Source organism: Sceloporus occidentalis, unplaced genomic scaffold, assembly GCF_023333645.1.
Source record: "Sceloporus occidentalis isolate IW3139 unplaced genomic scaffold, rSceOcc1.0.p SCAF_1, whole genome shotgun sequence".
NCBI lineage: Eukaryota > Metazoa > Chordata > Lepidosauria > Squamata > Phrynosomatidae > Sceloporus > Sceloporus occidentalis.
In genome coordinates, this window is record NW_028316981.1 from 118,873,066 (window position 1) to 118,897,628 (window position 24,563).

Sequence of the window (24,563 nt, forward strand, 5' to 3'; positions counted from 1 at the left end):
TAAAACAAGAGTAGGACCTAGTTACACACAATACTTCACATTTCAAAGCCAAGCACAAGCCAGCAAGACATAAGGGGGGGGGGGGGGGGGTTGTATCTACACTTCTGAAATAATGTAGTTTGACAGCATTTCAACTGCCATAACTCCATCCTACAGAATCCTGGGATTTGTAGTTTTGTGAGGAGGCCCCAGCACTTTTGGGTAGAGAAGGCTAAAGACCTTGTAAAACTACAAAGCCCAGAGGATGGAGCCTCAGCACTTAAAGTGATGTCAAACTGCATTATTTCTACAGTGTGAATGCACAGAGAAACACCAGGTACTGTCAGCAAAAGGACCTAGAATTAGAAGAAAGGCTACACGGAAGCAACAAACAGATTAATTGAAGCAGTATGTGGTTTTGCTGTTTCTCAGCTTCCTAGGAAAACAGTAGTGCCACAGTAGAAAGATATTAGGTACCATTCAAAAAGACAGGAAAGTCCATTTCCTCTGTTGCTGGGCATGTGGGTGTTACTACCAGGTTACCCTCAATACCTAAGCTACAATCAAAGGAAAAGAAAGGTCAGTATCAGTAGTGAACCGAACCCTCCCAGCACTGAGATCACAAGAGGAAACCTGCCACCAGACTCTCCCTGCCTTATGGCACCAGGAACAGCCAATGCAACAGACTGAAAACCACAGAAAGTCACGCATTCTGAATGGGGCACGACGGCTTTGAAACATTAAATCCCGGCCCCATAAAAAAATATGGAGCCCCCCTAGTCCTGGAGAGACTGATAAGACTTTCCTTATTAGTCTATAGGAAGATTCTGGAGACCAGGGGCCAAATCCCCACTTGAGCATAACAACCCACTAAGTGACCTTGCACACTCTCTTAACCTCTGAGGATGTTAATGGTAAACCCCCTCTGAAGAAACCTGCCAAAAAAAAATAATAACCTCTATGACAGATTTTGCTTTAGGGTCGCCATAAGTCAGGCACACAGCAACAACAAGTCAGAAACACCTTGAAGGCACCCAAAGGTTCAAATCCCTGCTAGAGCATAACCACCCACTGGGTGACCCTGAGCAAGTCACACTCTCTCAGCCTCAGAGGATGGCAATGGCAACCCCCTCAATAAAAACCCTATGATAGGTTTTTGCTTCAGGGTCTGGAGGCACACAACAACAACAACAACAACAAGTGTGAACATGCCCTGACTTCCACCCAGCCCTGCTTCCTGAAAGGAGAGAGAGAGAGAAAAGGAGGGAAAGAAAAGAGACTCCAAGGAGGAAGGGGGAAGGGAAAGCGTGCAACTTTGCCACCAGCCAGAACTTTGCATCCACACTGGAGAAATAGCCCGGTTTGGAACCGCTTTAACTCTTTGTCTGGCTCAAGGCTATGGAATTCTGGGAGTTGGAGTTTGTTGTGGGCCCAGAACGGAGCGGAGCTCCGCTCTGGGCCCACAACAAACTCCAACTCCTAGAATTCCATAGCCTTGAGCCAGGGCAGTTAAAGCGGTGCCAAACCGGGTTATTCTTCCAGTGTGGATGCACCCTCAGAAAACACAATCCTTACCCGCGTCAGTTTCCTCGCTGGTCCCTTTCCCAACTACAGCCCAAGCACAGCCGGCCCTGTCCCTCAGCAGTGGGCAGGAGCCCCGCAAAAGCCCCGCCCACAGGCCAATCAGAGCGCACTTCGCATACTCCCTCGGCCAATCACAGCTTATTGGGTCTCTTAGAGCAAATTCCTTCCTTTCTTCTCCTCCCCCCATATCAAGGTGCAATGGAAGGGGCGTGGTCGGGAGCGGAGGAGGAATGGGGCATACCATCCTCGGAAAGAGGGGGTGGGGACAGACAAGAACGTACTATCCAAAGCATTCGAGGAATCCAGCCGTTTCCTCCTCCCTGAAGGTTACGTTCTGTTCGTGCTCGTCTGCCCGCGGCCTCTAGCGGCCGGTTCAGTTACTACAAGCTCCAATAACCAATGGCAAGGCAGGAAAGGCGGGCGTGGCCTGAGCTAAAGAAATGCAGTCTCAGGGAGGGAGTTCTGTTAGTGCGAGGACGCAGGGGCTGCGCGCGCAGCTATTCTCTGCTGGTTGCGCGCTATTGGCTTTTGAGACCGTTGGGAGGGGAATAAATTCTCCTCAAGCTGAAGGCCGCTAGGGGCGCTGTCTCAAGCTGCTTCGCAGTTTCAGGGGCTCAAGTGTTAACTGTGGTCCAAAACACACTGCAGAAATAATCCAGTTTGAGACCGCTTTAACTGCCCTGGCTCAATGCTAGGGAATCCTGGGAATTGTAGTTTATAGTGGCACCAGAGCTTTCTAACAGAGAAGGCTAAATGTCTTACAATGCTACAGTTTCCAGGGTTCCCCAACATTGAGTCAGGGCAGTTAAAGCGGTCCCAAACTGGATTATTTCTGCAGTGTGTTTTGAAACTGTATCCAGGGATAGACATGATGGTGATATGTTGTCATTGTTGCGTTCCAAGTCGTTTTGCATGGGCTTTTCTTGCCAGTTTTCTCCAGAGGGGTTTTGCCATGGCCATCCTCTGAGGCTGAGAGAGTGTAACTTGCCCAAGGTCACCCCAGTGAATTTCCGTGGCTGAGGTGGAATTCAGACCGTGGTCTCCAGAGTCATAGTCAAAGGTTGAAACCACTACACTCCACTGCTTCTTATCACAAAGTACAGTAACATCCAAAATCCACAAAACAGTGATGCCTTTTTATGGGCCAACGCAGGGTGACCAGATGTCCTCCTCTTCCAGGATATGTCTTACATTCCAACCTTATGTCCAGGAGGAATTTCAAAATGTCCTTCATTTTGAGCACGACTAAGGCTATGTCAGCATTGCAGGCCTTGGGGTGGGAGGGCATGCAAAAGAGGATTAGTGTCTGCTTGATTAGTGCTCATTGTCTGCTGACACTAATCCTCTTTTGCATTATAGCCTCCCACCCCAAGGCCTGCCATTAGCAACAGAACAATCCACATGCAAATCACACAATATACATACCCAACTCCTTTCCAGGCAAGCATTCTCTGAAGATGCCAGCCACAGATGCTGGCGAAACGTCAGGAAGAAACTTTTCTGGAACATGGCCACATAGCCCGAAAAACCCACAAAAAAAACCTATGAAAGCCTTTGACTTCACACAGCAACAACTTTCTGTTACCCCTTGTATTTACACAAAAGAAACCCAGCACATAACCCTTTGATTCCTAGGTTTCTTGGCAAAAACAATGGCTCTTGTTAAAGAGAGGGGACTTGACCAGCTGCAAAAATGAGAGTGCATTCTTCTATATACTTTCACAGAAATAACCCCCACTGAATTCCATGGCTCCTACATGCAGCCAAGTGGATATAGATAGAATTACAACCAAGAGCTTCCCCCACTGCTTCACATATTTTACCAGCAGCATTTTAAGGCATGAGATAATCTGTCTCACTAACTGCTTTCTTTACAAGAGATCAAAACATCTAACTTCCAGAACTCCAGTTGTCTTGCAGTCCTACTTTGTCAGTTTCTGATATTCAAGAGGGATATTGACAAGCTGGAAAGTGTCCAGAGGAGGATGACCAAAATGGTGAAAGATCTGGAAGTCATGTCCTATGAGGAGTGGCTTAGGGAGCTGGGTGTGTTTAGCCTGGAGAAGAGAAGGTTAAGAGGTGACATAATATAAATAAGTAAATATTTTAAGGAAAGTCATATTGATGGAACAAGCTTGTTTTCTGCTGCTCCAGAGACTAGACACAGAGCAGCAGGTTCAAACTAGAAGGAAAGAAATTCCACCTAAAACTTAGGAAGAATTGCCTGACAATAAGAGCTGTTTGAGATTGGAACAGACTCCCTCAGAGAGTGGTGGAGTTTCCTTCTTTAGAGTTTTTTCAACAGAGGCCAGATGGCCACCTGTCAGGGGTGCTTTATGTATTTCTGCATGGCAAGGGGTTGGACTGGATGGCCTTTGCGGTCTCTTCCAACTCTGTCATTCTTACCCTATGAATGAAAGCCTCTGTCACCCTGTCATCAACAGCACTACTCAGGTCCTGCAGATTCAAGGCCATGGCTACCTAACTGCTTGTGCATCAATGTATATATGTTTTCATAATCCTTTATAATGTTGCTGTTGTACATTGACATAGTATTCTTTCTATTTCCATATAGAGGCAAGTCTTAATTTACCTCAGGGTTGTGTTCCTAGACTTGTGATGAAAATTGAGATGTAAATGGGGGAAGCTAATTCCTTAAGGATTCATAAAATCACAGAACTGGAAGAGACCTCAAAGGCCATCCAGTGCACCACCCACCATGCTTTTTAACATCAACAGTACATGAAGCCACTGGGAGTGGTCATCCAAAGCTATGGGGTTGGATGTCATCAGTGTGCTGATATCCAACTCTCTCCTTTACAACCGATGCCACAGAGGCTGTAATGATACTGAATATGCCTGTCTGGATGCAGTACAGGGTGTGGGTGAATGGACTAAGGCTAATATTGGCCACTGTGGAACCCCACAGGCAAATGGCCAAAAGCGAACATTCAGCCAAGAAAGACTGGAATCACTGCAAGACAATACCCATATCAGCCAAACAACCTAGAAGGATACCATGGTAGATGGTACCAAATTCCACTGAAAGATCCAGGAGGACCAAGAGGGACACAATCTCCCTGTCCAAGTCCTGATATAGGTCAGCCACCCAGGTGACAAAGCTATTGAATGTTCCATAAATGGCTCCGTAACCAGAAACATATAGAGAGTCCAGAAAACTTAAGGGCAATAGAACCCTTATATGGGTATACCTCTGTTAATGAAATAGATGTGTCACTTTTTTAAAACAGAAACTTTGGTCCCTGAGGTAGAAATAACATGGAAAGAATAGGGACAGGCTACTACACCACAAAACACACACACACAGAAAAAACACACTTCAATGAGTTTCTGCAAATTATTTATTCCAAACTAACAATATGCACATGTGAAATGAAACAACCAGGTTAAGTAAGCCTTACATAAGTAAAAACATTTTTAGCTTTTTGGAGACCATTGAAACCTTCTTCCAAAATGTATCCTGGGATTCCCCCCCCCCCCTTCATCAGCCCTCATCTTTTTTATGATTTCCATTCTGATGGTCAAACATATAGATCTATTCTCTCCTTGTCTTTAAAAATATATATACTGGAGGGAGCTGGTAAAGCAAGCTTGTCTGTGCTCTCCCTTTTGCATTTTCTGTGTCCAGTAAGGGATTCTGGAAGGTGCTGCTGTTTAACCTCCCTGTTGCAGAGAGGCATACAAACAGTTACAGTTGGAGCTAAAGTAAAATCCTGCTGTTTTCTACCTTAATCTATTCAACCGGTTCATCAAGCCCGTAGTCTTGGTTTCATTTTTGATTCTTTGTCCTTTATTCCCCAGATCCAGGCCACCGCCAAGGCCTGTAGATTCTTTCTCCACAACATTGCCAAGATCCGGCCATTCCTCTCAGCCTCTACTGCCAAGACTCTGCTTGATGCCCTAGTGGTATCGCGACTAGATTATTGTAACCTTCTTCTGACAGGGCTTCCTCTCTCTCACCTCCATCCTTTAATCTCTGTCCAGCATTCAGCTGCACGTATTATCACATCCGCTTGCCACTTTGACCATGTTTCTCTTCTTTTATCCTCCGTTCATTGGTTCCCCATCCCCTTCCACATCTGGTACAAGCTTTTGTTGTTGACTTTCAAAGCCCTCCATGGACTGGCCCCTTCTTATTTATCTGAACTTCTTTCTCCTTACATTCCCACTCGTACCCTCCTTTCTGGTAGCCAAGGTCTCCTGTCCCAGGCTAGGATTTCCACTGTCCCCTCCTGGATTTATCCCTTCTCACATGCTGCCCCTCAGTCCTGGAACCTTCTTCCCCCACGTGTGCACCTCATCACTTCTCTAACTAGTTTCAAAACTGAGTTAAAGACTATATTGTTTAGAGAAGCATTCCCAGGGGTGAGCCCCTCTCTGCCCCTGGATGCCTTGTTTTAACTATCCATTAAGAAGCTGAGCCCTCCCTCCTGTCCATCTCCCTTGGTTCAGGCCTCAGAGGTAGATAAGAACTGCTGGACCTGATCCCCTCCCCCCCCACCATTTCCTTCTCCTTCTGTGTTGTATCATTTTAGGTTGTAAGCCTGAGGGCAGGGAACCGTCTAATTAAAAAGATTGTATGTATGGCGCTGTGTAAATTTACAGCACTATATAAATAAAGGTTATTATTAATAATAATAATAATACTGCAATTGGCACTAAAAATCGTCTCTCTCTGGCTTTGACCATGTTCCCAATGCCAATGCTGCAAAAACCTTCCAGCTAGTCAGAGGATGAGGAAAGGGGGTGGGCAGGTATAAAAAGACTTTGATGCATCACAGACCACCCTAAAGCGGGCAGTCTGCCGCCGCCGCCATTTGCTGCAGAGGGAAGCCCCAGCGGGCAGACTGCGAGGCTTCTGGCCGCAGCGAAAAAGGAGCGCCGAAATGGCGCTCCTTTTCAAAATGCGGAGGTGGCGCTGCGAGGGGCGAAGCACGCCCCCACGGCGTCACTTCCAGTGCGCCACGTTGGGATGCTGTGCATCCAAGACGTAAAAATGGCAGCGCCCATGTAGATGGGCGCTGCCATTTAGGACGCGCTCCGTGCGTGTTGGGAACGGGGCCGGTTAGGAAGGGGCAACCCTTCCTAACCCTAGGACGCCCCTTCCTAACCCTAGGACACACGGAGTGCGTCCTAGATGGCCTGCTTTTGTAAAAGACTTTGTCAGAGGCTTTGTTAACTGAAGTATGCCTGTATTTGCACTCCCCAACAACAAGTATTCAGAACTACTGTATATTCAACATTCTAATCCTAGAGATAAAAATGTCTTCCCATAGGAATTAGTAGACACAGCTTTTTCCTCAGTTAATTTTTTGATCCCCTTTTAAAGCCATCCAGGCTGGTGGTTGTCACTACATCCTACAGAGGCAAATTCCATTATTCAACCATGCAGTGTGAGAACATCTTCCTTTTATCTGTCCTAAATATTTTACCATTTACTTCCCATAGATGATCTCAGGTTTAGACTCCTTTGTCTATTTCCTCTTCACTAAGCATAATTTTGTATATACACCTGGATAAATCTAGCCAAGAAAATCCCAGAATAGGTTCACTTTAGGGGCACCATAAGTCGGAAACAACTTGAAGGCATACTCATCCTGCCTGTCAGGGAGCTCTGATGCCTCACCAAACTACAAATCCCAGGATTCTATTAGAGTCATGGCAGTAATAGTAGTGTCAAACTGCACTAATTCTGCAGTGTGAATACAACCCTAGTTCCTTGATCATTTAGGTTGTCCAGAATATCTGGAAGGCTGATGAGAGAAGACATCATAGGTGTGTCCCAGTATTTCCCTTCAGAATGTTTGGAAGCAGATATGAGGAAGGCAATTCTGAAATATTAAACATGGTAAACCCTGGTCCCCTTCCAATTGCATTTAAACTCATGCTGCTGTAGTCTCCAAAAAACAGGAGTAGTGCTAGCAAGTGAGCATTAAGTGGGGTTTTCTTCTGCTTGTTAATGTTTGCTTGGCTCCACACTGGGTTTTGACTTTGATATCACGTTAATCTTATATTGTATAGCTTTGAGTATTTTTTTTTCTTTTTCTGTTCAAATGTGATATACCATGAGAAGCTGTTTATGGTGAGCTGATCTAGATAAGCCATGCATCAATTAAATTTCCCACATATTTCCCAGCAATATGGTTGATATACTGCACAAGAACAGTCACACCACTAATTTGTATGATGATATTATGTTTGCAGTAGAAATTCCCAACACGGCATTTGCCTTTCTCACAGCAATTGTACTGTGGGTCAAAATGTTTCATTGAGCCACCCCAGTTCAAGATCTGTCTCCAGATCAGCCCTTGCAAGCTCAGGCCCCCATATACTGTACATATAAATCAAGGGTGAGAAACAAGGGGAGGCCAGGGGGCCACATAATGCACATGAGGAGACCTCGAAGGGCCACACACCCACAAATAATGTTTTCTCCCAAAACTCCCTAGGGATATGGGGGCATTTTCAATTTTATGCCCTCCCACAGCATGCTAGGCTCAGAAGAGGGCATTCACTTTCAGTTTTCAAAAAAGATCTTTCCTGGCCCAAGGCTTCAAAACATGGCAAAATGCCCCTACGTCCCCTAGAGGGTATTTTCATCCACAGATTCAAGCATCCACGGATTGAAAAATATAAATCCCAAAAAGTAAACTTTGATTTTGTCATTTTATATAAGGAGCACCGTTTTACTATGCCATTGTATTTAATGGCACTTGAACATTCATGGATTTTGGTATGCATGGGGGGGGGGGGGGAGTTTCCTGTAACCAAACTTCAGTGGATACCAAGGGCTCACTATACAACTGTGCCCCCCCCCCCCCAAACCAAAAAAACCAAAGTGGAATTCCTTGTCCTAATATTATCTTGCAATAACTTTATTCTAAACTTCATTTGCCACTTGATCACTCATTCCTCTTCTGTGGAGCTTTCTTGTCAATTTATTGAAAGTGAAACACTAATTAACTTTGTATCCTTAAGTCTCTGTCCATTTCACAACCCACACCAACTACCTATCTTTTACTGAGAAACTTTTTAAAAAAGCACCCATACAGATCACTGAGGCATTCCAGTGTTTACTTCTTTCCCATTTTGAGAACTGAGCATTTGTTCTCTTTAACAAATTACTGATCCAAAGGTGAACCTCTCTTCTAATTTCATGACTGTTTAACTTTACTCAGGGGTTTTTGACAAGGAAGTTTGTCAAATGGCTGTTGGAAAGGCCAAGTAAACAAGGTTTGCTGAATAGACCTACCCTAACATGATTGTTGACATTCCTGAAGAATTCAAAAGGATTAGTGAACCAAACTCAATTCTTCAGAAGCCATGTTGGCTCGTCAGCTATATCTGCTTTTACACGCTCAGTCATTTTATCTTGAGAGGCGTGACTCAGGCCTGTTACAGACAGCCAAAATAAAGCTGCTTCGAGTCACTTTGGAGCTATGGTATTTCAATGATACATGCGTCCTAAGAGTCCAAAGGCCGCACCAAAGCCATGCTCCAGTCCTAAGGACTGGAGTGCAGCTTTGGTGAAGCTTCCAGACTCTTAGGATTCATGCATCATTGAAATACCATACCTCCAAAGTGACTCGAAGCAGCTTTATTTTGGCTGTCTGTAACAGGCCTCAGTTAACTAAGGTCCAAAACACACTGCAGAAATAATCCAGTTTGAGACCACTTTAACTGCCCTGGACCAAAGCTAGGGAATTCAAAAAATGGTAGTTTTGTGAGACTTTTTGCCTTCTCCATCAGAGAGCTCTGTGCAAAAATAAACCACAGTTCCTAGTACTGCCTAGCACTGAACCAGGGCAGTTATCTCAAAGTGGAATATTTCTGCAGTGTGTTTTGGACCAAAGCCTCTGATAAAAGCTCATTTTCAGTCTTTACAGGAACCAAGCCCTTTTCTTCTATCTAGCTGGGTTTTATGAGGTGGGGGGTTGGGGCATTGGAAAGGAAAAAGTGGAGAAAGACAGACCTTTCAGTACTGGGTTGTAGCAACTTGTCTACTGTAAATGAATACAGCTTGGAAAAGAATTATGTTTTAGGTGATCTACTACTGGAGCTGTGTGGTCTTACATACAATAGGCAAGGTAAACAAGCTGCCTCCTGAATCACTTTCTGAGAATGTTAACCCGCACATTGAAAAATAGATCTGTAAATTTTCATGACTAAAATGGAAATGAGGCTGTTAAAAAGATAAGATTGTAGGATGCATTTTGAAAGACGCTTTCAAGAGTTCCATGGAAAATTCGGACTGTTTTCATTTACCTGACCTGATTGTTTCATTTCACATATGCACATTGTGAACTCTTGAATTAAAATTACTGAAACATGTTGGCCTGTTCTACTTTTTGTGGTCTAGTAACCTATTCCTGTTCTTTCCATGTTACTTCTACTTCTGGTGCTAAACATCAACCGAAGTTAAAGCCCAGGCACAAATCTACTTCATTAACTTAAGTATACCTGTAATTATTTCCATCAGTCTACTTTGAGCTGTTAATAGCCTTGTAAATCTGGGAAATCAGTATGCAATGGGATCTTGTAGCATCTTTGAGATTAACTGAAAGAAAGCTGGTAACGTGAACCATCGTAGGCTTGAGTCTACTACCCCGCATCATGTTAGTCTTCAGTAATCTTGGCCCGGTACACACTGCCAGGAAGCGGTGTCCTGGTGGCAATAGTAGGGCTTGAGAACGCGCACCAATCACATGCTCCCAAGCCCTACTACATGCAGGTGGTGCCATTATTGTGCGGCACCACCCACACAGGGGGCGTGCTTATGACATGTGGGCATCTGAGCGCCCACACATATTTTAGAGCAAGCGGCATCATGGGTTTGTGGTATCTTGGTGGTACTTTTCCTGACTGGTTCATGAAGAAAGCACAGCTTCTCTTCCTGTAGTTTTGTGAAGCCCTCAACCATTCCCTTGCAAGATTACCCTTATAGCAAGTACATTTCTATACCGCTTATCAGTGAACTAGCAGACGTTAAGCAGTTTACAATGTGTAAACCAATTGCCCCCAACAAACTGGGTATTCATTTTACCAACCTACAAAAGGTTTACCTTTTGTTACCAATTGTCATATTAAATCAAGCAAATGGTTACACTTAAGCAAATGGTTACACTTGAAGTAAACTCAACTTTTGGCTTAATCATTCAATTGTCTTCTTAACCCAGAACTGGGGTCTGCTTCAAGTGTGACATTTGACTCCAAAAGAAGGAAATATCTAAAATAGGAATTAGTATCAGATAATCTCTGACCAATTGGTAAATGACAGCTGTTTCTCAAAGATCATATAATGAAGCAACCTGTAAATAGTACACTGGAATTCCTGCTGTTATCAGAGCTGAGGCACATCAAGTCCAGCTTCTGTAACAGTCCATGCATACAAGGAGTCACGTGTATGCAGCTGTTAAATGAGTCTTGTTGAAACTACTAAGAGAAATGCATGATCAGTTTCTCAAATGCCAAGTCAAATATAGCAAAAGAATTCACCAGTGCATTTGAAAGACTTTTTGTAAGAAAACTGCATTCTGATCAGTCCACTTCTTAACCTGAACAGTTTTGAGCATGACAGCACAGCACATGTACTTGAAACACCCTCTGGTACATATCAGTTGTATTTTAGAAGCAGTAAAAAGCTGCTTACTTACCATCACCATATCTCCAGCCTGCACAAAAGCAGTTATGCCATTACTATCATTAGGATATCAGGCACAGCATAAGGAACCTTTGGTTTGACTACCATTTTACTTTATGACAACAGCTTAGAGAAATGATCACCGGACTGCTTGAGAGGCATGCACAGATAGCAACATGGATAAGCCACATACAATCTTGCAATTTCTGGTTTTGAAAATAGGCTTATAGAGCAACATTGTACAGAGAATATAGCATTTCAATACTATAAAATGGTATGTTTAATTTTAACTGTTCCCTTTAAAATTATGAATTTTTATGGTGAAATGCTGATTGTCCTGTCTAGTATTACTTTTGATCTACCAGTTGCAATCGCCAGGCTTTATTCACAAATGTAATACAGTTGGCCCTTCTTATACACTGATTTTTATACCCAGATTCAAGCATACACGGTTTGAATATATTTTAAAAAAGTATAAATTTCAAATATCAAACCTTGATATTCCACTTTTTATAAGGGACATCATTTTGCTATGCCATTATATTTAATGGGACTTGAGCATCCACGGATTTTGTTATCCACGAGGGATCTTGGAACCAAACTCCAGCGTATAACAAGGGCCCACTGTAGTCACAAAGCTTAGGATGTTAAGCATGACACAGAATACTTTACTCCATTATCCCATGCCTGACTACACCAGAATTCATCCCTAAAAGACACATGGATGTATGTTTCATACAGTACTGTGATACAATATTGAGATTTTTAACTGAGAAGTAGTGACTATATGGTTAAGAAATCCAGGGCACTAGCATTTATAATATTTCCTTTGACTTTAAAAGAGCAGAGTGGTTATGTGAAAAAATGAGGGTGCAATCTTGCATAGAAAATTAAAGCAAGACAATACTGGCTAGCTTTGACAACTCTTATTCAACAATTCTAATTCAGTCTTCAGAATTACTTATCCAGAACATCTAGTGGTAGAAGAAATGTATGAAAATTCAGTAGGTGTATGTTCATCTACTCATTGCATTCTAGTTCTCTTTTCTAACTGTGCAAAGAACTTTTTTCTCTGCTAACGGAGGATGGTCATCATGACTATTCTGTCTTCTATTAATTCTGCAGTTACTAGTACTGTATTTAATACCACCATAAAATGAGTTTAATATTATGCATCTAGTCTCTTGTTCAATGACCATGAATGAATGCTCACACCTAACATTAAACATCTGTTACGATTTTAGCTTTTACTAATTAAAGTAAGTTTTATTGAGAATTTACAGGAGACAGTAACATTCAATGACACAAACAAAAATTTCTTTCAAAAAATATCTACCACTGTACATACTTTTCATAGTTTCAGGCCCTTTGAAATCTGTTAAACCAAGTTAAGCTGTGAACATCTGACACAGATCTTCTGCCAATCCACTTGTTAAGCAGAAACCAAATGACCTATCAGGACCAAGCCTGATGTACATTGATGTGCAGTCAAATATTGCACTGAAAAACGTATAAATCTCTTTATATGCTTTCCAGAAGCTATTAGATTTTTGTAGTCTGCTAGCACGCTATCATGCTAGGAGTGATCAAATTCAAACCACCCTTGTAAAAATAAAAAAGGAAGAGTTATTTTCATAACCAAATTCAAGAATGATATCCTTCCAAGAATACTAATACATGGCACCATTTAAGAAGGCATTAATGAGGACAGTACTATATAGTACAGCAAGGGAAAACTCAATATTGAAAAAATCTCACTGGAAAACAGACTGTAAAATGTGCAAAGAGAGAACACAGTACAGCAGATGAAAGATTGGAGAAGTTTACTTTTCAAGTCCAGTTTAGAGTTTAGTCTAATTCTTTCCGACAGAAGATGTACATGGACACACCCTTAAATAGGACTAGCCAAATAAGTGGAGGCAGGAATCATAACAGGATGTTGCTCTCATATACAATTATGAGATGTTCTACTGATTCCGTCTATCAGTAACTGCACACTGCTCTGCAAGGACAACATGGGTCTAAAGCCATTGAGCAGTGCAACATTCATCTTGCAATATCTAGATTCTGTGAAAAACGTTTGATAACATGAAGTTACTTTCATACCCACTGCCAAACAGACCCTGAAATCCTGATTCCAGTCCAAAATCCTCTGCTATGGAGGCACTACAGTCCAGTTATGCCAGGCTTCCTATATTGGCAAGATCTGTTCTAGGACGTTTTTGGAAGACTGTGGAATTCTGTCTGGGAATCTTACATCGAACTCAATAATAAGGTCTCCTCGTTGGTTTGGACTCTTTGGAAAGGGAAGGCCTTCTCCAGGAATTCTTCGCTTCATTCCAGGTTTAATGACATCTTTGAACACCATTGGTATGTTCCTACCATCTAGTGTTGGTGTGTTCACAGTGCAGCCACACAAAGCCTAAATATAAAAAGCCAAACAATTATTATATTTTCCTGCAAAATCAGTAGGGTTCACTTTTAAGAGAATTTTTAAAAAAAAAATTACAAAAAAATAAAGATTCTAAATTGACAATTAACCAATCTCTCCAAATACAGGTGAAAATGTTCACAAAACTGAGCTGAACTTTTAACTTCCCAGTGGCATCCCAATTTGTACATGGTTACTATACTAAAGGAACCAGATCCCATCTGATCTCGGAGGCTAAGCAGGATAAGCCTTGGTTAGTACTTGGATGGGAGAGTGCCAACAAATACCAGATTCTGTAGGCTGTATTTTCAGAGGAAGGAACTGGCAAGACCATCTCTGAGGATTCCTTGCTTTAGAAATCCACCTCTGAGTATTTGTTGCTGAAGAAAATACTGTGAAATTTGTGGGGCCATCATAAGTCAACAAATGACTTGACAGCACATATACAAGTAATCATGGGACCTGCTTTGTTATTGTACTCTAATAATTCTTGACAGCAGCTATACAACAATATGACAAGCATTCTCTTAATAATCATTATGTAAGGGAAAGGTGATTTTGGGTATCCCGATATTCATACTTTTACAAAATTCAAAATCTTCCACTTCATTTGCCAAGGCCTGGCATTTCAACTTACCTCACGGAGGCTGATCTTGGCTGGGTATACAATGTCTGACCCATCTCTCTTAAAAGTGTTGTGTGGCTTGTCCTTTAAAACAAAGACAATATCAGCTGGAATGTTGTTTGGTGTTTGGTCTCCTTCTTTGGGGAATGTAATTTTAGTCCCTTCTTTCCAGCCACGTTTGACTTCAATTGTTAGAATCTTATCCTCGTTGCGTGTGGTTTTTCCATCTGGGTTGAGCCGTTTGTGAGAAATTTTCATTTTCTTGGTGCACCCGCTGTAAATCTCCTCCAATGAGACTCTCAGCTCATGAGTGATAGGTGGATCTTGTTTCCTGCGAATGTTTTCGTGGCCCCCACGAGAACGGGAAAAGCCAATGTTGCCAAAGTTTTGAAAATTTGTGAAGGGGTCATCAACGTCCATATCTTCATCTCCATTCCTCTGGACAAAGAAAGTATCAAAAGGGTTCCGTCCACCAAAGAATTCTGCAAACATGGCATGAGGATCTCCATGAAAGGTGTAGGTGAATGAAGTGCCATTGGGACCCCCTCCACTGCTGCTGGGACCACCTCCCTTAAGTCCTGAAATATAGAAAAGACACAAATAACCTCTTGCAGTTGTAACAATAATTACTCAGCTGTGCATTCTTTCAGGTTACATAATCGCTTCTAGTCCAGAAAGCCAGTATCCATTTTATTCCTATTGAAGCTGCCTGAAATGTCAGAGAACTGCATCAGAATCCTAGTTATAAATACTTTAAGCAACTCTGATATCCAACAGCTAACTTGCAAGTACTCCCCCCTCTTCAGTGTGTTCAGTTCAGTACAATTCCCATTTATTTGCAAGATCCACTAAATCAATGCTTCTGGAGACAAAGCACAACTGGGAGCACATTTCAGCTCATCCTGTACATGCTACCAAATGTAAGTTCAAAACAAATCCTGCCCAAAAACAGTGCTATCAAGCGAAAGGCAGGGTTGCAACACATAGGTTAGCACAGGAATACGCTAGAATATTCTAGCAAGTACTAGAAGACTCTTGGAGCAAAAGCTCCACCTATCTTCGACAGCCTGTCACGCAGCCCAGTATACGTATGTTACCAACACCCATTTACAGGAAAATGTTCAGAATGTTCTATGGATGCAAGTCGTGAAACGGAAACCAGGACAAAAGAAAGCTCTGCAAATAGAACACAACTTGTGCAAATAAGTTAAGAGCTTCTCTTTTATGTACAACATCTATCAATATTCCACTGAAGGGGCTGCTGTGTTTCAAAACAAGTCCTCCATTGTCGACAAAAGGCCAGAAAGTAAACACACCCAGCAAAAAGGAAACCTCAAAAGACAAAAAGAGACTGATCTGCAAAATAGGAGGAAGGTGCACAGATCCTGCACTAGGTTGTCCTACTGGTTGCAGAGTAAGGCTTCCCTGCCAGGCAGAAACCTGTCGATGTAACTGTGGGAGGAGTGACCTTAAATACACAGCCAGAACAATTCAAAGATGGCAACTCATCTGGCTGGCCTCCAGGGCGACCAACTGAAACAACTTGTTTTTTCACCCTTTCTCCTCTCTACTTTCCTCTTCCCTTCATCTTTCTTAAGGGGGGGGCAGTCCCGGGATAAATGCTGAACCCTTGTTTTTAACAGGGACTGGCAACTCAAGAGCTCTAAAAAAAAAGCCTCAGGAGCTGGCCATCATCATCAGGAAGAGAAGCAGAAGATGGCAAAAACCGGGAGGGGGGGGGGAGGAGGGCAGCTACGAAGAAGAAGAAGAAGAAGAAAAAGAAGGGAGTCAACAACATCACTGGATGGCAATGAAATCCAGGCTGCATCCACACTGGAGAAATATCTTGGCTTGGCACCACTTTAACTCTTTTTCTGGGAGCCTTGAGCCAGACAACAAGTTAAAGCGGTGCCAAATCGGGTTATTTCTCCAGTGTGGATGCAAGCTAAGCTTCAGTCCTCCCTTATAATAATAATGATGATGATTTTTTTACACGAGGCGGGGAACAACCACCACCAACACACACACAACACCAGTCAAAACACACCCCATCGCTTTAAACATGAAACGACCCTCATTTAAGAACAATGGAGCCAGCGCCGAGTTCGAGCGCCGGACTCTGGAGAGGCCAGGGTTCGAATCCCGGCTCTGCCACGGAAGAGGCCGCGAGCCACTCTCTCAGCCTCCTCTGAGCCAGCCCTGCCAAGGAAGCCCCGCGATGGGCGCCCCTGAATCGGAAGAGACCCCAAGACACACAATGAACAAACAAATCAACACAGAGACCGAGGGCCAAACCACGCGGCAGGAATGACCCAGTTCGAGGCTCAGGGGGCTCTGGGAACTGTAGTTTTGCGAGAGATTTAGCCTCCTATGTCAGAGAGGTCTGCTGCCACAATCAACTACAACTCCCAGGAGTCCCAGAGCCAGGGCAGTTCAAGCGGCCTCGAACTGGGCTATTCCTGCAGTGTGTTTTGGACCCCATTCGACCTCCCAAGTGCCTTTTCCCTCCACGAACAACAGGAGGAGACTCAACAAGCCCAGGCGGACGGCTCCAAGGGAAAGCGCCTCCCTTCCTCCTCCGGTGCGCACCTTCCTCGCCGAACTTGTCGAAGATCTCCCGCTTCTTGGGGTCGCTGAGCACGTCGTACGCCTCGGCGATCTCCTTGAAGCGCTCCTCGGCCCCCGGGTCCTTGTTCTTGTCCGGGTGGTAGCGCAGCGCCTGCTTGCGGTACGCCTTCTTGATATCGTCCTCGCTGGCCCCGCGGGACAAGCCCAGTATGCGATAATAGTCTTTCCCCATGGCTGCTCAGGAAGCCCTCATATAGCACACCCGCCGACGCCGGCTCTAACTCCGCGTCGGGCGCTACCCCCTCCGTATTTATAGGGCGGGCGGAGGAATCTTCCAGAGCTTGCCACAACGTTCTCCGCCCACCCGCTCCGCTTCAGCCAATCACGATCCAGCACTCTGTTCTCTCCACCAATAAGGGCGACGCGAGGAAGTAACGGTTGGTCACAGCTCACTTCGTGATTGAAATGCGAGGGGGGCGGGGATAAAGCCTTCGATGTGCCACCAACGGTTCTCGCTCTCGGGGTTCTAGAGGGGACCGTGCCCTCCGCGCTTGCGCGCTGGGCGAAGCTGGGGAGGCGCGCGTTTGAGAGCCTGTCTCCGCCCGGCCTCAGTTAACAACGTCTCCTTCCGCGTCGAGTCCCCCATTGTATCGCGGAAGAAAGACGCTCCGCCCTAAGCCACGCCCCCTCCGCTGACAGAATTTCATTTCCTCGTATTCGTTATTTCAACCATTCTTCTAGTCAGGAGAGACTATAACTTGAGCTTTAGCGCCACAGCAGCAGTGGTCAAACGGGCGCAGCAGAGGGATTGTGAGAGCCATTGTTGTGTCGTGGGTACAAAACACACTGCAGGAATAGTCCAGTTTGAGACCGCTTTATCTGCCCTGGCTCAATGCTAGGGAACTCTGGGAACTAGTTTTGTGAGACATGTAGCCTCTGGCAGAGAGCTCTAGAGCCACAACAAACTACAATTCCCAGGATTCCCTAGCACTGAGCCAGGGCAGATAAAGCCATCTCAAAGTGGATTATTTCTGCAGTGTGTGTTTTGGACCGTAGTTTGAAACTTTAATAAAGGCTGTGAGCTGCTACCACACTCCAGAATTAATACACTTTGACACTGCTTTAACTGCCATGGGTCCATCCTATGGAATCCTGGGATCTGTAGTTTGTTGTGACACCAGAGCTCTCTGCTTCCGCACTTCAGAAAGAATCCAGGTTGACACCGCTTTTAACTACCATGCCTCAATGCTATGGAATTCTGGGAATGGTAGTTTCTTGTGTCACCAGAGCTCTCTGACAGAGAAGGCTAAACATCTCACAAAACTCCAACTCCCAGAATGCCATAGCATTCAGCCAGGGCTGTTAAAGTGGTGTCAAACTGCATTAATCCTAAAGTGCAAATGCAGCCCAGGAGGCAATGTTCACCCATGGAAACCCACTGAGTGGCCTTGGCTAAGTTACAGCATCAGCCTAAACGTAAGGCAATTACCTCCTCTGGATAAGAAAAGCCCTTATGATAGAGTAGCCATAAGCCTAAGTCAATTTGATGGCACATAACCATAACGGCTCCTGCAGATCTCCCTGAATTTTTTTTTGCGGGGACATGTAGCCCTCCAGATGTTAAACTGCACATCCCATCAGCCTTAGCCAGCATAACCAGTAGTAAGGGATGAAAGAGGAAGATCAACAGTACAACTTGCCCATTCTTATGGTACAGTGAGTGAGAGAGAGTGGGAAGCAAAACTCCTAAGGACTGGAGTGTGGCTTTGGCACAGCTGCTGGACTCTTAGGACGCATGCATCATTTACACAGCATACATTCAAAATGACCCGAAGCAGCTTTATTTTGGCCTGTCTGTACTGGCCTGTAGTCTATATGAGCAAGCTACTGAATAACATCCTCCAAGCACAAGCCAGTTTCAAGTGTCTCAGCACAGATCTATGCACAGGACTATTGCACCCCATTTTGCTACCTTAGTCAGAGAAGCAAATAGCACCAGCCCCAGTCAAGGGGCATAGTATCCAGGGCAGATAAGTTATATTGCCACCCTGAGGCAAGAAACAATGAGCTAATTTTTTCAGTATTGTAAACTGCCCTAAGATCTTTAGATGGAGAGTGGGATAGAAATCCTTCAATAAATACATATAAAAATAAGTCAATAAATGATCAACAGCACCAGGCCAAGCTATTTTGCTGCCCAAGGCAAAAAAAAAACAAAACCCAAAAAACAAAAACAAAAAACAACCAAACAAACACAAAAGACACAACAACACAATATTTTGAACACAAAGTCCCACCTTGCCGGGGGGGGGGGGGGCATGCAATGAAACTGAATGGACAAATAGCTGGACACTGATAGCAGGGTAGCATTTTCCCTTGCAACCCAAGGCAGAGCTTAAAGGTGTATAAGGCAAGCAGTGTGGCATTCACAGTTCTTTTTGCCAACACCTTCCTGCCATTCCACATCTCAGAACATCTGCTATCTGGAGCAGTTGCCCCACTTTGCCTAGGGGCAAGGCAGCCCTGGTTTTAAAAATAAATAAGTAAGAACTGCCAGCCCTTTCATGACAAGTAGAATTGGCTATCAGCTGCCTAACAGACTGAACCTGCTTTAATCCTTCTGTATTATATTAAGCAGGGTTTGCTCTCAGGTACAGGATTGCATTACAGTTTTAAACTTTGATTGAGGTTGAAATCCTTTCAGTGTTTCTTTCTGACTAATGCTTTGGGTACTTTCCTATAGCAGTGACCAGGGAGTAGTTCCTTATTCTGTACAATGCAGTCACTAAAATGTTCTGTTAGTTATTTCACAAATTCTGAAAATGCCATATATACACAACTATAGGTTGACTTAATGAAAAAGTAGAGAGGGCAGGTTTGGGGACCAAAATTATAGATTTTGATTTGATTTAACCAATGTCGAGGGCAAAACTTAGGGGCATGTAACAAAAGATCTAAAGGGTGAAGCAAAGGGAAACAATGCCAAATAACTTACAAAATTCCAGTAACCTATCCAGAATGGATAAGGAGAGAATTGAAATAAATTGTGGCTATGTGATGTCTGGGGTGGGGAGTGAGGGGCTTGGGGCGACCAGGCACAGGCAGGGCTAAGAAAATGCTCTTATGTCCAAAAGCATGAAAAGGCAAAGCAAAGAAAATGGTACTACTTAGCAATGATTCTATAGCCTTTAACTTTAATGTGATAACTTTGCCTGATTTTAACCCGAAAAGCTGGCAAACATACACAAATGTCTTATTCAGATTCTTCAAAGCCTGTACCTCTTGGCACTCCTTTAAGGGGGACACCAAAGTGCTGCCACCCCTGCCATTTTCCCGGCAGGGCATTCAAAAAGTTCAGAAGTGGTGCCATGGCAGACAAAGTAGAAGAAGTCAGTTCTTGTTTTAGATACTTCCAGAAGGGACTAAGCTCACTTTTCACCATGGAATGGTTTATTTTTTGATAAGAGTTAAAGTACAGTACTAACATTGACCCATTAATAAGTCGACCCAGGGTTTTTTGAGTCAGTTTTTTGAGTTAAATTTCTAGACTTATACATGAGTATATACAGTAATTGCAGGTTAGTATAAAATGATTGTGATTAGACATTATTTCATTTTGCATCTAGCTGTCTACCAGCAACCCTTTAGGATAATTCTATTTTCCAATAACTGAAGAGAGGTAACTGGCCAAATTTTTGGATTCCCCCAAAAATCTATGAAGCTGTAGTACTGCCTTTTGTAATCATATGTGACAACAGTTTTCTGGAATATTGGTGGTGCTGTGACATATAAGAATGTGAATAAAATGGTTAAAAGCAGCATAATCTGCATGTTTCTGCTTTCATTGCTCTAAAATCAATCATGGTGAAAACAGATTGTTTTTCAATGGTTCTAAAACCACTCCTACATGCATGTACTTGAAAACATTTTCATTGAATAGTGTGATACTTCTGAGTAAACGTGAATTTGATCTCTTCATTGTAGGCATGGAAATAGCCTGTAAATCCTTCTTGCTTATTGCCATTGCACCTGTAAAATCTCACCTGCAACACTGTTTCAGCCAAGTGATGAATGGAGCAGTAAACCTAAGTTCAGACCAGCTGAATGCCTCGACATCAGATTCATTTGCATCTTATTCTGTTGACAAAAACAAATAGCTGGACAGGTGGAATCACAATTTTATCTGTTCTTCACAACTTTAAATAGAATTCAGAATCTAGGGGTGCATCTACATGTAGAAATAATGTACAGTAGTTTGACACCCCTTTAAGTGTTTTAGCAACATCCCATGGAATTCTGGGATTTATAGTTCTACAAGGTCTTTAGTCTTCTCTGCCAAAGCATGGTGGTGCCTCACAAAACTACAAATCTATAGATTCTGTAGGATGGAGCGGTGATGTCAAACTGCATTATTTCTACAGTGTAGATGTACCCTAGGTCAGGGATGGAAAAGTATGGCCCTCTATATGTTGTTGGACTTCAACACCCAGCAATGTAGCCAGCATGGATAATGGTGAGGAATGCTGCGGGCTGCAGCCCAATTTGGCCTCCTCTGAAAGCTATCCAGTTTGGCAGCCATTGCCAACTCTTGTGGCAGTTAATTCTGCAGTTCAATATGTGCTCGGTGAAGAAGTATTTCATTTTTACTGTGCAAAATCTCCCACATTCATCTTAAGTGGATGACCAAAATTGTAGTATTATGAGAGACTGAGAAATGCTTCTCCCCATCCACTTTTTTTTGGTCACTACCTGCACCATGCTTACCTTAATATACCTTTAATATTTCCCCTTATTTCCCCCTTTTTTCCAGGGTAATTTTGTGAATGAATACGTTGGTGAGTTAATTGATGAATAGGAATGTATGGCAAGAATCAAATATGCCCATGAAAGCTACATCACACACTGTTATATACTTACTATTGATAGGGACCACATAATTGATGTTGGACCCAAAGGAAATTATTCTTGTTTTATGAATCACAGATGTCAACGAAATTGTGAGATTCTGAAATGGACAGTAAAAGGTGACACCTGTGTGGGCTATTTACTCTGTGTGATATTACTGGAGGGACAGAAATAATAATTACTACCATCTTGACTGTGTGCACAATGGAAAAAAAAACAGCATGTAGATGTAGTGCTCCAAACTGTAGTGGTTTTCCTGGAGACAGACCAGAGAATTCATCATCTTATGCTTCAGAAAAGAAAGGAAAGAAGAGCAAAAGAAGAACAAGCAGATGTAAAACAAAGAACAAAACAAGGAAAAAATCTGAAGATTACTGTTTCCACTATGGTGATGGAGGCCTGCTTGTATTATGTGACAGAAAATCTTGTACCAAGACATACCATTTCTCTTGTCTTGATTTAGTAAAGCATCCTTTTGGAAAACAGGAATGCCATTGGCATCACTGTGATGTGTGAGGCAAGCTTTCTGTTGCATTTTGCCACTTCTGTCAAACTCTTTTTGCAAGGATCATTAAGATGACACCGTGCTTGATTATAAATTAAGTGGACAGTTGTTCTATTCAGAACATACTGGAGAGAACATAAGAGAAAAGAAGATGAAGAGAACTGCTAGAATGATCATACTGAAGTCTAAGAGAAGAAAAAGAAACAAATTTATTGAACTGCAGTTCTGGCTGCCTGTACTGTCTTGTAGATAAATTATGAACAGGATCAGGAAAGAACACATCTTTTATATATATTGTGCAAGAATGGGTTTGGAGAAACCATTTTAATCCACTGAGCCAAAAATAGCAGGGCATTCTGCTGTAACTGCACTGATCATGAGCTGTGGCATGCATGCCAAGTTCAAACATTTTCAGGACTAACCAGGTTTACTCTGTCTTCAGCAATGACAACACTTGAACTGTTAGGAAGGAAAACGTTGTATCCAGTATTTCCCATTTGGAGGTCTGTTGATTTCTAAATATAACCATTTTGATTGTTCATGTTTGGACCTTTTCTTGCTCTACCATATTTCTTTTCAAGTATCATGATTGGAAGTGTGCCTGCTGTCTAAGAAACTTGCCAACAAAATCCTATGATAGGGTCGCCATAAAAATTGACCTGGAGGCATACAACAGACCACAAATCCAAGATCCTTTTCTTGAAGAGCAAATCCTATCAGTGTATATGAAGATGGAATTTGTGGTTCAGTTTGCAACCCTTTACACTTATCTACACTGAGAGTCTTATCGCATGAGAAAAGAAAGCTGAAACAGTGGGACAATAGTATTCTATTCTCTTCCGAAGGAAGATGGCTGTCAAAGTGTGCCTTTTGTTGCACTAGAAAAATCTGTTTGGCAGATGGCACGCTTTTACCACCACCTCCCTTGGGAAGAGAACGCAAGTGCTATGACAGCATGCAGAGCAGCAGAGAAAGCTGCTACTCTCCCATTCCATTTCAGCTTTCTTTTCTCCTGCGTTAAGGCTCTAAATCTCATTTGTAATTTAATGCTCATTGCCCCAGTTTGGAGAGATCCTTTTGGATCTCTTTGCCATCTATTTTTGTTCTAACCATACTAAGTAATTAGGCACCATTATCAAACTTGGCTACCTCATTACTAACACTTTGTAGATGACACTAAATTCTTCAGGACAGTGAAAACCTAGGAAGACTACAAAGATCTCCAGGGGTATTTCCACACCGTGCAGGACTTACCTCTTTTTGTTCACTCCCTTGACAGGGCTTCTCTATGACATCTATTTTGACCCTTGGGTGTGGTTGGTATGGTGGAGTGAGATTATGACCTAGTTTGCAGCCCAACCCATAGCTTTTCTCCCAGGAAGCAGACAAGAGACTAGTAATGTTAATACTTATTTATTTATTACTTCCAAATGTAAAGAAGCACTGAATACCACCACTGTTCAAGGTTTCCACAAACTAAGCTAGAAACTAAGCTTTCCTTCCCAAAACTAAAGGAATTAAGATAAAATAAATACTACAGATGGATTACTTTAATCAATGTGCATATATACATACAGTACGATACTTGTTCCAGAGTTTCCCTGTGCTTTCATCTTTGTTCAGACCGCTGAAAATCTAGCTGGCACAATCTTGCTAGGTGTAGTTCTCCAAATGCTGCTTTCGTCTTTTAAAAAGGGATAGGTTTTGATGTGTGTGCTGTATGTATCAGATGAATATGCCTAAAGCCATTAACATATACTTTGATAAACCTCTATTATTATCATTCCAGTTTATTCAGCAAATCTTTACTACCCATCTTTTAATTTGCTCTGAAACAGCCCTTCCCTGACATTAAAATATTAACACAATTTTGTACAAATGTTTTGTGCAAAAACTGATTCTAAAAATTCAAACATGTTGCCTTTGCAGTCAAGTTTATTTTAGCATGTTTGTTTGTTTGTTTGTTGTTTATACTGATGTAGAGCATTTATACCCTGCTCTTCAGTCAAAAAGGCTCCCAGAGTGGCTTACAATTTTTTAATTTGACAGTTCCTTGTCCTCAAGCTTACAATCTAAAAGGACACCCCCAGCCTTCCAAAAAGGAAAAAGGGGGTAGCAGTGGGGGAGAAGATTAAGTCCAGCAGATACTGGCTGTGCTTCTCTCGCTCATAGACTACAGCAGGGGCAGTTGATGTCGAAGGTGGGTCTCCCACCAGCCATTGGGACCAAGGCACAATATTGCTATGCCTTGATGCTGTTCTCTCCCTCAAAGGTCACCACTTTATTACAGCAAGTCTATTTTAAA

General features: G+C 42.9%; 2 protein-coding genes across 3 annotated transcripts in view; both read right to left on the reverse strand.

Annotated features, from left to right (window-relative positions):
• Positions 1–1,863, reverse strand: part of GIPC1 (GIPC PDZ domain containing family member 1) — a 47,699-nt gene extending 45,836 nt beyond the window's left edge. Inside the window, exon 1 of one of the 2 annotated variants that reach the window (XM_089533126.1) lies at positions 1,845–1,863. The gene's annotated coding sequence lies outside the window, so the exon portion shown is untranslated. Of the gene's footprint in view, positions 1–1,554; positions 1,724–1,844 lie in introns of those variants that run through there. The other variant, XM_089533118.1, reaches the window with a different exon arrangement.
• A 10,598-nt stretch (positions 1,864–12,461) lies between these two features.
• Positions 12,462–17,109, reverse strand: LOC149322017 (dnaJ homolog subfamily B member 1-like). The gene is made up of 3 exons (XM_089533139.1): positions 16,870–17,109; positions 14,293–14,858; positions 12,462–13,646 (listed from the first exon to the last, which is right to left on the reverse strand). The coding sequence occupies exons 1-3, from the start codon at positions 17,078–17,080 to the stop codon at positions 13,416–13,418; spliced, it is 1,008 nt and encodes a 335-aa protein (XP_089389265.1). The 5' UTR covers positions 17,081–17,109; the 3' UTR covers positions 12,462–13,415.
• Positions 17,110–24,563: the final 7,454 nt, after the last annotated feature.

Excerpts from the sequence above, each read along its gene's own strand:
- LOC149322017 (XM_089533139.1), bottom strand. The coding sequence starts at position 17,080 with ATGGGGAAAGACTATTATCGCATACTGGGCTTGTCCCGCGGGGCCAGC. Across the intron at positions 14,859-16,869 it reads CGACAAGTTCGGCGAGGAAG|GACTTAAGGGAGGTGGTCCC; the intron begins GTGCGCACCGGA and ends TCTATATTTCAG. Across the intron at positions 13,647-14,292 it reads CCAAGATCAGCCTCCGTGAG|GCTTTGTGTGGCTGCACTGT; the intron begins GTAAGTTGAAAT and ends TTTTATATTTAG.